The sequence below is a fragment of the Bos indicus x Bos taurus genome, chromosome 27 (assembly GCF_003369695.1).
Source record: "Bos indicus x Bos taurus breed Angus x Brahman F1 hybrid chromosome 27, Bos_hybrid_MaternalHap_v2.0, whole genome shotgun sequence".
NCBI classification, from domain to species: Eukaryota; Metazoa; Chordata; class Mammalia; order Artiodactyla; family Bovidae; genus Bos; species Bos indicus x Bos taurus.
Genome location: NC_040102.1, coordinates 19,869,370 through 19,885,036, shown reverse-complemented (window position 1 = coordinate 19,885,036; position 15,667 = coordinate 19,869,370). Strand labels below are relative to the sequence as shown.

Below are 15,667 nucleotides of genomic sequence, written 5' to 3'. Positions count from 1 at the left end.
GAGGCTCCTCGCTGGAGAAGGCAGGATATTTCTTACTAACTACATAATCCTCAGGTGGCGCTAGTGGTAAAGAACCCACCTGCCAATTCAGGAGACAAAAGAGACATGGGTTCGATTCCTGGGTTGGGAAGATCCCCTGGAGAAGGGCATGGCAACCCACTCCTGTATTCTGGCCTGGAGAATCCCATGGACAGAGGAGCCTGGTGTGCTACATGGGTTGCAAAGGGTCCTATACGACTGAGGCAACTCAGCATGTGAGTGGGCACGTACACACACACACACACACACACACACACACACACACGATCCTCCAGCTGAGACCCTGCTGGCAGGATGGAGAATTGCAGACATTTCTAACAATTGCTAACAGCACCTGTCTGAGGGTTCCAGCACATTCTCTGACACAGCGGGAATTACTGAGGGGCTCCAGGAACCCTGGGCCTGCAGCCAGAATTCAGGAGCATGGTGCCTGCAGAGTGGGAAGCAAGGCAAAGGGCTGCTGAATTTTTGAGTTGCTGGCAACAGATGTCCAACCACAGAGTGGAGGAGGAAGGGCCCGGGGCGTCTGACCACAGATGGGCGGCCAGCCAGCAAGAGGAGAGCCAGGAGCTAGATGCGTGATGGCAGGGACCAGGGAGCGGGGGTCGGGGACCGCAGGCGAGCTGCGTCCTGAGCAGAAGGCAAATCGCCACGGATGGCTTTCATGGGGCTGCACACGGGCTCCCGTGTCTCCTGATGTTTAGAGGGGTCGGGTCAGCCACCCCCTCTGACCGAGCAGAGAACAGTTCTGAGCTGCTTAATCTGGGCTAAAGAAATGCGCAGAGGGATGGTATGGGGAGGGAGGAGGGAGGAGGGTTTAGGATGGGGAACGCATGTATACCTGTGGCGGATTCATTTTTATATTTGGCAAAACTAATACAATTATGTAAAGTTTAAAAATAAAATTAAAAAAATAAATGTAATTAACAATACTTATTTATTTCTATATTGTTAAAAAAAAAAAGAAATGCTAATTAAGGACCGCTACCATCAGGCAGCTTCTCAGCTCCTATCGGAAGAGCTCGATGGGGAAGAGAACATTTCAAAATGAGAGTTTGTCCAAGCAAGCGCGTAGCACACCGAAACTCACTCAACTAGTGGGTCTCCCGCTCTGAAATAAAGCCAGTCAGTGGCAACAACCATTACCAATTACCTCCAGGCCGAGAAACTGCTCTCGGTGAAGGGTTAAATCAGAACAGAGTTCTACTATGAGATGAATAAGTTGATAAATTAAACAAGATATATTAAACAGACTACATTTTAATATTAATTACATTTTCCTGGTTATGTACAGATGGGCTCCAAACAGACTTCATCACTGACTCAGTGACTACTGGCACACTGCTGTACACTTGGTACAGGGTGGTCAGTAACCTCAAGGTGCCCGTGTCCACCCTACACACACCCCAGAGAGTCAGACTGTTGACTGAATCTCACCATTACCTGGCGGCCTGTCTTACTGATGTCAGCCACATGAGAGCACAGACAGAGCTCAATCTTAAACTGTCATGTGTGCACCATTAATAGAGCTACTGATTAAAACAGCCAATGTTTTTTGAATGCTTCCTATATGGTGGCCACTATTATAAGAACTCTGCGTATTCTTAATCTTCCCAACTACCATATACATTAAGATCTCTTATTTTCTCCATTTGATAGATGAGACAACCAAGGCACAGAGAGGTGAAATAATTCTCCCGAGGACACACAGCTAGTAACTGGGGAAGCCAGGAATTGAATCCAGGCAAAATATTTCCTGATCCTGGATTCTGAACCAACACAAGCGTCCATGTATGTAAGTAAGTCAGGAAGCATGATACAGAATTAAGATGCAGGATTCAAAAACATCTGGCTTTTAACTCAGCTGGTAAAGTATCTGCCTGCAAATCAGGAAGACCCTGATTTGATTGCTGGGCTGCGAAGATCCCCTTGAGAAGGGATAGCCTACTCACGCCAGTATTCTTGGGCTTCCCTGGTGGCTCAGATAGTTAAGAACCTGTCGGCAATGTGGGAGACCTGGGTTTGAACCCTGGGATGGGAAGATCCACTGGAGGTGGGTGTGGCCACCCACTCCAGTATTCTTGCCTGGAGAATCCCCATGGACAGAGGAGCCTGGCGGGCTACAGTCCACAGGGTCGCAAAGAGCCGGACACGACTGAGTGACTAAGCACAGTGTTCTCACTTCCTTTATAATCTTAGGTGATTTACCTGTCATCTCTGAACCTTGGTTTTTCCACCTTTAATATGGATATAATAATAATAACGAAACTGCAGAGTGGGTAAGGTAGATAATGCACCTAGAACTACGCCTAATGCAGTTAGTTTCAATAAACATTATTTATAAAAGGAGGGCAAGATGGTCTGTACTATTCTTACAAAAAAACTGCCTCTTTGGAAATCTTCCAGAATTGGGTTCTGAGAGATCTGTACTGTGAATTTGGGGAGCCATGCTATTAACAATTTCTTTTTTTTTTCTTTTTTCTAATTTAATTTTATTTTTTAACTTTACAATATTGTATTGGTTTTGCCATATATCAACATGCATTTGCCACAGGTATACACGTGTTCTCCATCCTGAACCCTCTTCCCTCCTCCCTCCCCGTACCATCCCTCTGGGTCATCCCAGTGCACCAGCCCCAAGCATCCAGTATCATGCATCGAACCTGGACTGGAGACTCGTTTCATATATGATATTATACATGTTTCAATGCCATTCTCCCAAATCATCTCACCCTCTTCCTCTCCCACAGAGTCCAAAAGACTGTTCTATACATCAGTGTCTCTTTTGCTGTCTCGTATACAGGGTTATTGCTACCATATTAACAATTTAAAAGCAGAACTGCTTTCTTAAAAATAATTAAGAAACTTAGTAAATAAGAACAAAAGATAAGCAGCTTCTGAACACAAGTGACACAGATAAGTTCTCCAACTGTGATCTACAAAGCTGTTTTATATTTGATATCCAAAATGATTCTGGATGGCTCCAGGTAACTCCTGGAGTGTGGTTCAAGGCCTGAAAGTAACATCACGTGCTGCCCACAACACCTGGTAAATCGGGATGGCCTTAAATGGCCAGCAGCAAGTTCCCATCCATACCCTGCTCCCGTGGGTACAAGTCCCCCAGCTAAGCAGCCCTTCTCCCAGGGGACCAGGTACAGCTCCTTCTCATTTCCAAGGAGTGGGTTTTGTTCCCTGCCAGCCTGTGGAATTGCTCAAACAAGCCAATCACATCCTCTGCTGGGAACCAGGGAACCCCTCACCCCTTTGATATTACAGAGCCTGCCTCCACCATCCCTGCTGGTTCACTCTACTCCTGCCAGTGCTCTCCTCCCCTGGGCAGTGAGTGTATGCAGCTAATAAACTGCTGTCAACCTCCTCTGTCCAGTGTCAGGTGTCACGTTGTGTTAGGCATCCCAGTAATCCTAGACGGGAACCCCGACCTCACCAATAGGTCAACAGGAAGTGACTGTAACACCATGTCTGATAAAAGCTGATCCAGAAGGAATTATATACCACCAGCAAGGGGGTTTACATCCAAGGACCCTCACCAGGACTTCCTGTTTCTGACATGAGGTACGTGGCAAGCTTCTCTTAATCTAGTCACCGATTCCCACTACCCAACACTAGCCAACTCGTCTCACCAACAAAATCTTCGGTGCTCCTTGGTAACAAGGTGCTATGTGAGGAATGGTATTTAACTAGAAAATGTGATTCTTACTCACAAACCTAAGTTCTACTGGCATCACCGACGAGATGGACATGAGTTTGAGCAAGCTCTGGGAGTTGGTGATGGACGGGGAAGCCTGGCGTGCTGCAGTCCATGGGGTCAAAAAGAGCTGGACACAACTGAGCGACTGAACTGGACTGAAGTTCTACTGGAGCAGGAATACATACTCAAGTCTAAAATGTCTAAAATCACAAAAAGGGACCTCCCTGGTGGTCCAGTGGTTAAGAATTCATCTGCCAATGCAGGGGTACAGGTTCGATCCCTGGTCCTGGAAGATTCCACATGCCTTGAGGGCAACTAAGCCCATGCACCACAGCTACTGAGCCTAAGCTCTAGAGCCCTCAGGCCGCAACTACTGAAGCCTGTGCTCCTAAAGCCCATGCTCTGTGACAAGAGAAGCCATGGCAGTGAGGAGCCCCGCGCACCCCAACTGGACAGTAGCCCCTGCTCCCTGCAACGAGAGAGCCTGCAAGCAGCAATGAAGACTCAGCACAGCCGAAATAAATAAATTACTTAAAAAATAAAATCACAAAAAGGAAGAAACACAGGTCAGCAAACTTAGGAACTTTACTTTCACTGCAGACCACCTGGTTGGAGAGTGGGTTTTGCTTCTGCTGAGCAACATCATCAAAAACTGCACTGTTACTTCCCATGTCTCCCATAGAACCAGAGAAATCCACCTTCACTAATGAAGACGCTTCCCGCTATAAAAATCCCTGGTTACCTCGGAAGCATGACATAATTAACCTGGATATTAAAGTCTGAGTTAGTTGCTCAATGAAAAGCCAGTGGAGTATTTATCAGGTTTGTCTTAAGAGTGGGTAGAAGATCAGGGACTCGGCCTTCCCAAAGCACAGAAGTATTTCCTCTCAGTTCAGATTGCATAAAGACTGGACGTTTCTCTAGCCCGACTTTGGTTGCTGTTGGTTTTAATTTACCTGCTTTACTTAACTGACCTTGTGCTTAGTCGCTCAGTCATGTCTAACTCTCTGTGACCTCACTGACTATATAGTCCACCAGGCTCCTCTGTCCGTGGGATTCTCCAGGCAAGAATACTGGACTGGGCTGCCATTCCCTTCTCCGGGGGATCTTCCTGATACAGGGATCAAACCCAGGTCTCCTGCATTGCAGGCAGATTCTTTACCATCTGAGCTACCAGGGAAGCCCTGAACATTGTTATAAACCCACAAATTTGACTGTATTCCACCTGCAGCATAGATGTTAGATCCCCGGGCTGGGAGAGTGGGCATCTGGGTACCCGTACATGAAGTATCTCCCTGGGGCAACTGGGTCCTTTAGCCACACTTAGAAAACATCTCTAATTCTGCGCCTTGTAAGAGGAGCTAAAACTTAAAGGAAACTGTCTGCTTTACATTTTTAAGTTCAGGAAATCAATTATTTTGAACTATAACTGATAGCTGTGTGAGTTCATTTCCAGGCTTGGAGATCAAGCAGAGGACAGCCCACGAGAGCGGGAACGGGCTGATGAGGCTCTGACGTCAGCAGGCAGAGAGGCCAGCCTCTGCGGTCTAACTGCTAAAAATTCTCTCCCATCCTCAGACATGACATATTTGCCCTTTATGATACTCACACTGACCAAAAAATAACCCCTTTTCTCAAGAAAATCTGAACAGAAGGAAAAGAAGCAGGATGAGTGCCATGCTCACGTTTTCAATACCCAGCACATGCCCCCTCTCTGAAACGACAGTAAAAGATCCTCCCTTCCTCTCCTCTCTTACTTGTTTACCAGTGGATGCTACAAAAAAGAGTACATGTTACTGGCAGCCTGAATTCAAATATTCAATACAGTATCATGAAATTCCACATCCCTTTGCATCCCATCATTAAAAACAAAAAAGATTCACATCTTCCTTTTCCTCTCACCATAGCACCAGCTGTGTGTAGGTTGAAATATATTAGGAGTCAAATAACAAAAGACACCGGAGAAGGCAATGGCACCCCACTCCAGTACTCTTGCCTGGAAAATCCCATGGATGGAGGAGCCTGGTAGGCTGCAGTCCATGGGGTGGCTAAGAGTCAGATATGACTGAGCGACTTCACTTTCACTTTTCACTTTCACGCATTGGAGAAGGAAATGGCAACCCACTCCAGTATTCTTGCCTGGAGAATCCCAGGGACGGGGGAGCCTGGTGGGCTGCTGGCTATGGGGTTGCACAGAGTTGGACACGACTGAAGCGACTTAGCAGCAGCAGCAGCAGCAGCAGCAGCATAAGACACTGGGCTTCCAGGTGGTGCTAGTGGTAAAGAGCCTGCCTGCCAATGCAGGAGACGTAAGAGATGTGGGTTCCATCCCTGGATTGGAAAGATCCCCTGGAAGAGGGCCCAGCACTCACTCAGTGTTCCTCCCTGGAGAATCCCAGGGACAGAGGAACCTGGCGGGCTACAGTCCACAGGGCTGCAAAGAGTCAGACATTTCTGAGCGACTTAGCAAAGCACAAAGCACAATATAGGACATTAATGAAGTTACTTGCCTTCTTCAGACCATGTCAGAGCAGTGAGTGTTAACTGAAAATAACACCATTTGTACCATTTTAATTAACAGAATGTACACTGCTGAATGAATGTTTCCCTTCAAAGTGGGCAACCCTGAAGGCCATACGCTTACTCTGGCCAAGGTGACATTGCTCAGAGTATTTTTCAAAGCCTCCTTTTAAGAGCAGACATAGGACTTCCCTAGCGGTCTAGAGGTTGGTTCGGGAAGATCCCGCATGCCTCGGGGCAACTAAGCCCACAAACTACAAAGTCCACGCACCTGGAGTCTGGGCTCTGCAATAAGAGCAGCATCACAGTGAGAAGCCCGCACAACACTAGAGAGTAGCCCCCACTCACCACAACTACAGAAAGCCTGCATGCAGCAACAAAGATCCAGCATAGCCAAAAATTAAATAACTTTTTTTTAAAAAAAAAAGAACAGACATAGACCCTGCCCTCCATCCTGCCTATGGTCCATGCACGGCACACACACACTTACACACATCTGCTGCGACTGTCAGGCCCCTCGGTCCACAGTACTTCCCAGGCAAGAATACGGGAGCTGGCTGCCATTTCCTACTCCAGAGGATCTTCCCGACTCAGGGATCAAATCCATGTCTCTCAAGCCTCTTGCATTGGCAAGTGGATTCTTTACCACTGGCGCCACTTGGGAAGTCCCCATCAAACAGTTTCGAATTAAAGTCAACCGCCTGTGTGCATGCATGCCCAGTCGTGTCTGACTTTACGACCCCGTGGACTGTAGCCCCCCAGGCTCCTCTGTCCGTGGGATTCCCCAAGCAAGAATGCTGGAGTGGGTTGTCATGCCCTCCTCCAGGGGATCTTCCCGACCCAGGGATCAAACCTGGTCTCTTACATCTCCTGCCCTGGAAGGCAGGTTCTTCACCACTGCGCCACCCAAACTTTTTCTCCTGGCTAAAGTCAAATGACTTCTAAAGCAGGGAGCTGAGACCATTCTTTTCTTCCCAAATTAGCTTCTGTGTCCTTCACAGAAATGGAAGCATAGATTTTGCTTGTTTACATGGTTACCTGTAAGACTGGGTTTTCTCACCTGCCCTGTGCAGTTCTAACCAACAGGATGTGAACAGCTCACACATATTACATATAAAAGGCACTAGATGCTGGAAATAAAAAAAAATATATATATATATGCCATTTAAAAAAAGATAAAGCATGTGCCATGACTTTGAGGGCTTTTCTAAACCAGGCATTGCGATGGGTTGGCCCCAGAGAGCCTTTCAAGGTGACCAGTTAGAAGAGGACATGCCCACTCAGATGATTAAGTCTAGGAGTGTTCTGCCTCCCGTTCCTTTACTGTCAAATAAACACGGGAGGCCAACGTTCAAGGCTCTAACACAGGCCAAGGCTCTAACACAAGTTGTGTTGTGCCACACCACACACACAGCAACATCCACATACTTGAAAAGGAATTCAAACCCACACACAGGGCAGAAGGCCCCTGGAAAAAGGCCTGTTTATGATAAAAGAAGAAAAGCAAAGCCCGAAACAAAAGCATGCCTTAAGACTTACGTGGTTATCTTTATAGTAGTAAGAAAGGGCAGGAAATCGCCGTCTGCTCCGGAACTTGGAACTCCCCACTATGATGTGTGCCGTGGCCGACTTGGGAACGTACAGTTCGGTCGGATAGGAGTCACAGATCTGGCGTGGAAAAGACAAGGGGTGTTTAGGCCTCGTTGTGCTGTGCAAACTGCCACCAGAAATTCCATCCCGCCGGGCCTGAGGGTGGCATACTCCAGTTTTCTTCAGTTACAGAGCCCCTGCAGAGAAAGTGAAGCTCTGATGCTAAGAAACCACAGTGGAACAGTCAGACACGCTTTAGCCTCCTGCCCTTGGGCACTGCCCCTTATCTCCCAGGGCTCTTCATGGAGTGGGAGGCAAGACAGGGACCAATGGGCGTTTCTCCCATCAAAAAGGGAAAAGCAATTTTGCATCCTGGCAACTGAGAAAATGTCAGCTATCTGTTCAAGACAGCCCCACCCTGGGGGACGATGTCCTCCTCGGGGCCCCTCGGTCCCCGGTATGCCCTTTGCGTGCTCCCATCTGAGGCAACAGCCGAGCCAGCATGCTCTCTGGACCCCTCTTCCCTTCCAACCTCCCAAGCTCATCTTCAGGGCCAACTCAGGGCCTCTCCCCCGGACTTCCTAGCATTCCACCCCTCACCACGCATTATAACAGCTTTCTGCTTTTTATGTGTCGATTTTTACAAGGGGTAAGAAATGAGTTACCCTTTCTGCACATCCCTGGCAGTGATTCCCCCAGTGGAATCTCTGGAGCCTTGGAATGACCTTGGGAATTTTATCAGAAATTAGGGGTTTAGGGGACTTTCCCTGGTGGTCCGGGGGCTAGGACTCCACTCTGAGCTTCCAATACAGGGTGTGGGGGGAACCCGGGTTTGCTCCCTGCTCAGGAAACTGGGTCCATACATACCACAACTAAGAGCTCACATGCTGCAACTAAGCACAGCCAAACTAATAAACAGATTAAAACTTTTAAAAAGCCATCTTCAAAAAAGAAATCAGGGGTTTAGAACCTGGTTCCAGTTTGCCAACTTCATGACTTTCGAGAAATCCAACTACTGAGCACTTGCTACTCTCTTAAGACTGACAGGGAACGAAACGACATTGCCCGGGGCCGATACAAGGATCAAGTCAGGTAACACCCACAAGACTCTTCACCCATTGGGTCTGACGAAAGCGGAAGCGGCGGCAAGAGTGATAGCGGTCGACTTGTTGCTAGACACATCATTTGCTTTGATGTTGGTCAACCCATCTTTTGAGGCTTCCCTGATAGCTCCGTGGTAAAGAATCGGCCTGCTAGTACAGGAGACACAGGTTTGATCCCGGGTCTGGGAAGACCCCCTGGAGGGGGATGAAATGGCAACCCACTCCAGTATTCTTGCCTGGGAAATCCCATGGACAGAGGAGTCTGACGGGCTATAGTCCGTGGGATCGTAAAAGAGTTAGATGTGATTTACTGACTAAAACAACAACAATCCCTCTTTTTGCAACAGGAGGATCGTTTGAATGGCAGTTTGTAAACTTTTTTTCCTAGAAGTCAAGCACCTTCTTGGGCATTTGAAGGAGCGTCCGCAGGCAGGTGCAGCAGCAGGCGAAATGCTGTGTGCACGTCCTCTGTCCATTTCGCCTGCCCTGACCACTCTGAACCTTGAGGCAGAAGGGCACGAAAATGCACCACAAAGCTCACGTCAACTGTTCTGTGCTCAGGTCCTCCCTCGCCTGCCTCCCCGCTTGTCTTTGTTACCAGACTGGACACCACGCTGAGCAGGAGACGGAAAAGTCACTGAAGTGACACTCTCAGGCCCAAAGCATTTCTCCAAAGGCATTTTAGGAAAGATTACCAAAGACATCAACGTGGGCTCTGGCACTGAGACTCTGGAGGAAAATCCCAAGAACAGATGGTCCAACCTACTTGGAACCCAAGCTTGTACTGGAATGACTCCCCCAGACACTGCCCTGGCTTCCCCTGCAAATCCGGTGTCTGGACCTCTCTCGAGTCAGCAGTCAGGACATGACTACACTGAATTCAAGAGACGTGTGGTCACTGCATCAGACTTACTACATTTTATTAAAATAACAGTTTTAAAAAGGAAATTAGTAGGCTTTCAGAAGTTGGGAATTACCCACTTTCTTTAACAGCGCTGGTGGTGGTTCAGTCGCTAAGTCTTGTTCAACTCTTGCAATCCTATGGACTGTGGCCCACAGTCTCCTCTGTCCACTGGATTTTCCAGGCAAGAATACTGGAGTGGGTTGCCATTTCCTCTCCAGGGAAATCAACCCTGAATATTCACTGGAAGGACTGATGCTGAAGCTCCAATACTTTGGCCACATGATGCAAAGAACCAACTTAACAGAAAAGACTCGATACTGGGAAACACTGAAGGCAGGAGGAGAAGGGGACAACAGAGGATGAGAGCTTAGATAGCATGACCGACTCAATGGACATGAGTTTGAGCAAACTCCGCAAGATGGTGAAGGACAGGGAAGCCTGGAATGCTGCAGTCCAGGGGGTCACAAAGAGTCGGACGTGACTTCACAGCTGAACAGCAACCACTACCACCAAGTGGACAAAAGTAAATTCATCCCTGCTCTCATGAAAGCAGACAGCACTTTCCAGTAGATATCAAACATCAATCCTAGAAAGCGCTGACGGGTAATGCTCTTCCAACAAGCTCACACAGCTGAAGTTAAAATTATGACAATTAATAATACAAAGCACAGTGCAATTTATGCTGCCGGATTCTGAGACTACTCAATGTGCCCCCCGAAAGTTTGTCTGGCCTGGAAAATCACATAAGAAAATTCAGAGAGAAAATGAGAAGTTCAGAAAAGTGGGAAATGCTTCTCTTTTGAACTTTCTTTATATTTATTCTGCCTTAGACAACTGAAGTGGATTAAGTTAAAAACATTCCTGCATGATATTTTTATTTTATTAAGGGTGTGATTTGCTTATTTCTTCCACTAAATAAACCCTCCTGCAGTGCCTACATGTCTTACTTGGCCTGGTCAAGAAGAATCTTTGGAGGTAATTCATTCACTCATTCAACAAGTTTTTTTAAATTGAAATATATTTGATATATAACACTGTATAATTCAAGGTGTGCGTGTGCATGCTTAGTCACTCAGTCGTGTCCAACTCTTTGCGACCCCATGGATTACAGCCTGCCAGGCTCCTGTGTCCATGGGATTCTCCAGGCAAGAATACTGGAGTGGGTTGCCATTTCCATTTCCAGGGAATCTTCCTGACCCAGGGATCGAACCCAGGTCTCCCACATTGCAGGCAGACGCTTTACCCTCTGAGCCACCAGGGAAGTCCTATACTGTCTGAGCCACCAGGGAATACAACCTCAGGTGTTCAGTTCAGTTAAGTCACTCAGTTGTGCCCTACTCTTTGTGATCCATGGACTGCAGCACAACGCCTCCCTGTCCATCACCAACTCCCGGAGCGTACTCAAACTACTCAAACTCATGTCCATCCAGTCAGTGATGCCATCCAACCATCTAATCCTCTGTCATCCCTTTCTCCTCCACCTTCAATCTTTCCAGCATCAAGGTCTTTTCCAATGAGTCAGTTCTTCCCATTAGACGGCCAAAGTGTTGGAGTTTCAGCTTCAGCATCAGTCCTTCCAATGAACATTCAGGACTGATTTCCTTTAGGATGAACTGGCTTGATCTCCTTGAAGTCCAAGGGACTCTCAAGAGTCTTCTCCAACACCACAGTTCAACAGCATCAATTCTTTGGGGCTCAGCTTTCTTTATGGTCCAACTCTCACATTCATACATGACTACTGGAAAAATCTTAGCTTTGACTAGACGGACCTTTGTCAGCAAAGTAACATCTCTGCTTTTAATATGCTATCTAGGTTGGTCATAGCTTTTCTTCCAAGGGGCAAGTGTCTTTTAATTTCATGGTTGCAGTCACCTCACCATCTGCAGTGGTTTTGAAGCCCAAGAAAATAAAGTCTATCACTGTTTCAATTGCTTCCCCATCTATTTGCCATGAAGTGATGGGTCTAGATGCCACGATCTTCGTTTTATGAATGTTGAGCTTTCAGCCAGCTTTTTCACTCTCATTAAGAGGCTCTTTAGTTCTTCTTCACTTTCTGCCATAAGGGTGGTGTCATCTGCATATCTGAGGCTATTGATATTTCTCCCAGCAATCTGGATTCCAGCTTGTACTTCCTCCAGCCTGGCATTTCACAAGATGTACTCTGCATATAAGTTAAATAAGCAGGCTGACAAATATACAGCCTTGACGTAATCCTTTCCCAATTTGGAACCAGTTCATTGTTCCATGTCTGGTTCTATCTGTTATTTCTTGACTTGCAAACAGATTTCTCAGGAGGCAGGTAAGGTTGTCTGGTATTTCCATCTCTTTAAGAATTTTCCACAGTTTGTTGTGATCCAAACAGTCAAAAGCTTTAGCATAGTCAATGAAGCAGAAGTAGATGTTTTTCTGGAATTCTCTTACTTTTTCTATGATCCAGTGGATGTTGGCAATTTCATCTGTGTCCCTCTGCTTTTTCTAAATCCAGGTTGAACATCTGGAAGTTCACGGTTCACATTCTGATGAAGCCTGGCTTGAAGAATTTTGAGCATTACTCTGCTAGTGTGTGGGATGAGTGCAATTGTGCAGTAGTTTGAGCATTCTTTAGTATTGCCTTTCTTTGGGATTGGAATGAAAACTGACCATATCCAGTCCTGTGGCCACTCCTGAGTTTTCCAGATTTGCTGACATACTGAATGCAGCTCTTTAACAGCATCATCTTTTACGATTTGAAATAGCTCAGCTGGAATTTCATCACCTCCACTAGCTTTGTTCATAGTGATGCTTCCTAAGGGCCACTTGACTTCACATTGCAGGATGTCTGGCTTTAGGTAAGTGATGACACCACTGTGATTATCTGGGTCATGAAGATCTTTTTGTATAGTTCTTCTGTGTATTCTTGCCACCTCTTCTTAATATCTTCTGCTTCTGTTAGGTCCATACCGTTTGTTTCCTTTATTGTGCCCATCTCTTCATGAAATATTCCCTTGATATCTCTAATTTTCTTGAAGAGCTCTCTAGTCTTTTCCCATTCTTGATCTTGCATTGATTACTTAGGAAGGCTTTCTTATCTCTCCTTTCTAGTCTTTGGAACTCTGCATTCAGATGGGTATACCTTTCCTTTTCTCCTTTACCTTTCGCTTCTCTTCTTTTCTTAGCTATTTGTAAGGCCTCCTCAGACAACCATTTTGCCTCTTTGCACTTATTTTTCTTGGAGATGGTTTGATCACCTCTTGTACAGTGAACCTTCATTCAAAGTTCTTCAGACACTCTGTTTATCAGATCTAATCCCCTGAATCTATTTGTCACTTCCACTGTATAATCATAAGGGATTTGATTTAGGTCATACCTGAATGGTCTAGTGGTTTTCCCTACTTTCTTCAATTTAAGTCTGAATTTGGCAATAAGGAGTTCATGATCTGAGCCACAGTCAACTCCTGGTCTTGTTTTTGCTGACTGTATAGAGCTTTTCCATCTTCAGCTGCAAAGAATATTTGCTGCAATCTGATTTCGGTGTTGACCATGTGTAGAGTCTTCTCTTGTGTTGTTGGAAGAGGGTGTTTGCTATGATCAGTGTGTTCTCTTGGCAAAACTCAAGCCTTTGTCCTGCTTCATTTTGTCCTCCAAGGCCAAAACATGCCTATTACTCCAGGTATTTTGATTTCCTACTTTTGCATTTCAATCCCCTATGATGAAAAGGACATCTTTTGGGGGTGTTAGTTCTAGAAGGTCTTGTAGGTCATCATAGAACTGTTCAACTTCAGCTTCTTCAGCATTAGTGGTTGGGACATAGACTTGGATTACTGTGATACTGAATGGTTTGCCTTGGAAATGAACAGAGATTCTGTCGTTTTTGCGACTGCACCCAAGTACTGCACTTTGGACTTTTTTGTTGACTAAAAGGGTTACTCCATTTCTTCTAAGGGATTCTTGCCCACATATAATGGTCATCTGAATTAAACTTGCCCATTCCATTCCACTTTAGTTTACTGATTGCTAAAATGTTGGTGTTCACTCTTGCCATCTCCTGTGTAGAACATATTAATTTGATATATTTGTATGCTGTAATACGATTGCCATCATAGTGACAATTAGCACCTCTATCATGTTACATGATCGTCCTTTCTTTTCAGTGGCAGGAATTATTAAGTTCTAGTCTCTTAAAAGTGTGATGACTATAACAGAATATTGATGTCTATCAACAAATTTTTACTGAACATGACGTACTATGTGCCAGGCATTAGGTTAGGTGCTAGGGCGGTAATGAATAATAAAAGAGTTACTGGCCCCAAAGACTTCACATTCCCCAAAAAACTGATACTTGTTGCCCTGGTTACCACCTCCCAGTAAACGCATTTACCACTGCAGGGTCGTATCCATATGAGGGGCCAGCCATGGCATTATAATCAGACCTCTGTACTTCCTGAGGGTCCGTCACACAGCTGAGTGCTTTGGGATGAGAGTTAGCGGCTTAAGAAGCTGCCTTCTTAAGCATTTAGGACCTAAAATTTACTTCATGGAATTAATGATGTAATAGGGAGAAATTTATGGTGTAAGGTAGGAACAGCATGAAATGATTTATATATAAATAAAATAATACATAATACATAAACTATAGCTGCAGAGAACTGACACAAACAAGATTTTTAAAAATTACTGGTTTGGATTATACTTTCAATTTTATTTGAAGAGAAACAGATTAAAATTTTAACCTGGTAATGAATGCCCATTATTTTATTTAAAGAAAGAGCATTTTAAGAGTTAGGTACACAGACTTTCCTGGTAGGCCAATGGTTAAGACTTTGCCTTCCAATGCAGGGAGGGGGTAGGGGTTCGACCCCTGGTGAGAGAGCTAAGAGCCCACGTGCCTTGTGGCCAAATAAACAAAACATAAAACAGAAGTTATACTATAACAAATTCAATAAAGACGTTAACGATAGTCCACATTAAAAAAAAATCTTTAAAAAAAACAAGCGTTAGGTATAAAAGGAAGTCTTAGCTTAGAGAGACTACCCAAAGCAAATGTCTTATAAAAAGAGATGAGAGCAATGCTGATACAGATGATGCTGGTGACAATTAGCTTGGAGAGAATAGGGCAGCGTTGGTTCTGGAACCTCAGTTCCGTACTCCACGTATGGAGTCGCTTCCACCACAGGCAGCAGCTTCTTCTCCAACAGATGACACCACTAGCCCCACTTACATCAAGGAATTTGTGAACAGAAAGAAGTAACTCTTATAAAAGAAGGAAGGAAAAAGCAGATGTTTTCTCACCCATGAGGTTAAAAGCAAACGTAATGGATGACGACATAACCTTCCCAATGGACTATTAGTCAGAAATGGTTTGACAGAATTAACTTTTATTATATTTTCTAAGCTGGTAACAAATAAGGGTTCATCATCTTTGTCTCATTTTAACAACATTTTGTAAAAGTCAGAAAATCCCCTAGGGTTTCACCTTTTCTGTTCCAGCACAATTTGCTGATTGTTAGTTTATGTTTGCTATCTATTACTTTTGGGGAAAAGATGCTGAGTAACTCATGTTTTGCCGTCTCTACACAGTAGGACTTGAGTGACTAAATGTGAGTCATGTTTGTGCTGCTAAGTCTAGAAGGAAACCTCATCAGACATAGGAAGAACCTGTGTTTCCAAGGAAATACTATTCCACAGATGTGGCTTAGCCTCATTTTCACCCTCACCCAAGAGTGTGTCATGTTTTTAAAAATATTTTTTTAATTATTCACTTTTCTATACTAAACTTGGATTTTCCTTCATTTCTTTCTGTCTGTCTGTCTCTCTCTCTGTTTT

At 45.2% G+C, this 15,667-nt stretch overlaps 1 protein-coding gene across 1 annotated transcript in view; it reads right to left on the bottom strand.

The window, feature by feature from the left end:
• MTMR7 (myotubularin related protein 7) overlaps positions 1-15,667 on the bottom strand; it is a 100,622-nt gene that overhangs the window by 32,420 nt on the left and 52,535 nt on the right. Inside the window, exon 5 of the mRNA XM_027530129.1 lies at positions 7,808-7,936. Within this exon, the coding sequence (XP_027385930.1) occupies positions 7,808-7,936 (129 nt within the window). The remainder of the gene's footprint in view (positions 1-7,807; positions 7,937-15,667) is intronic.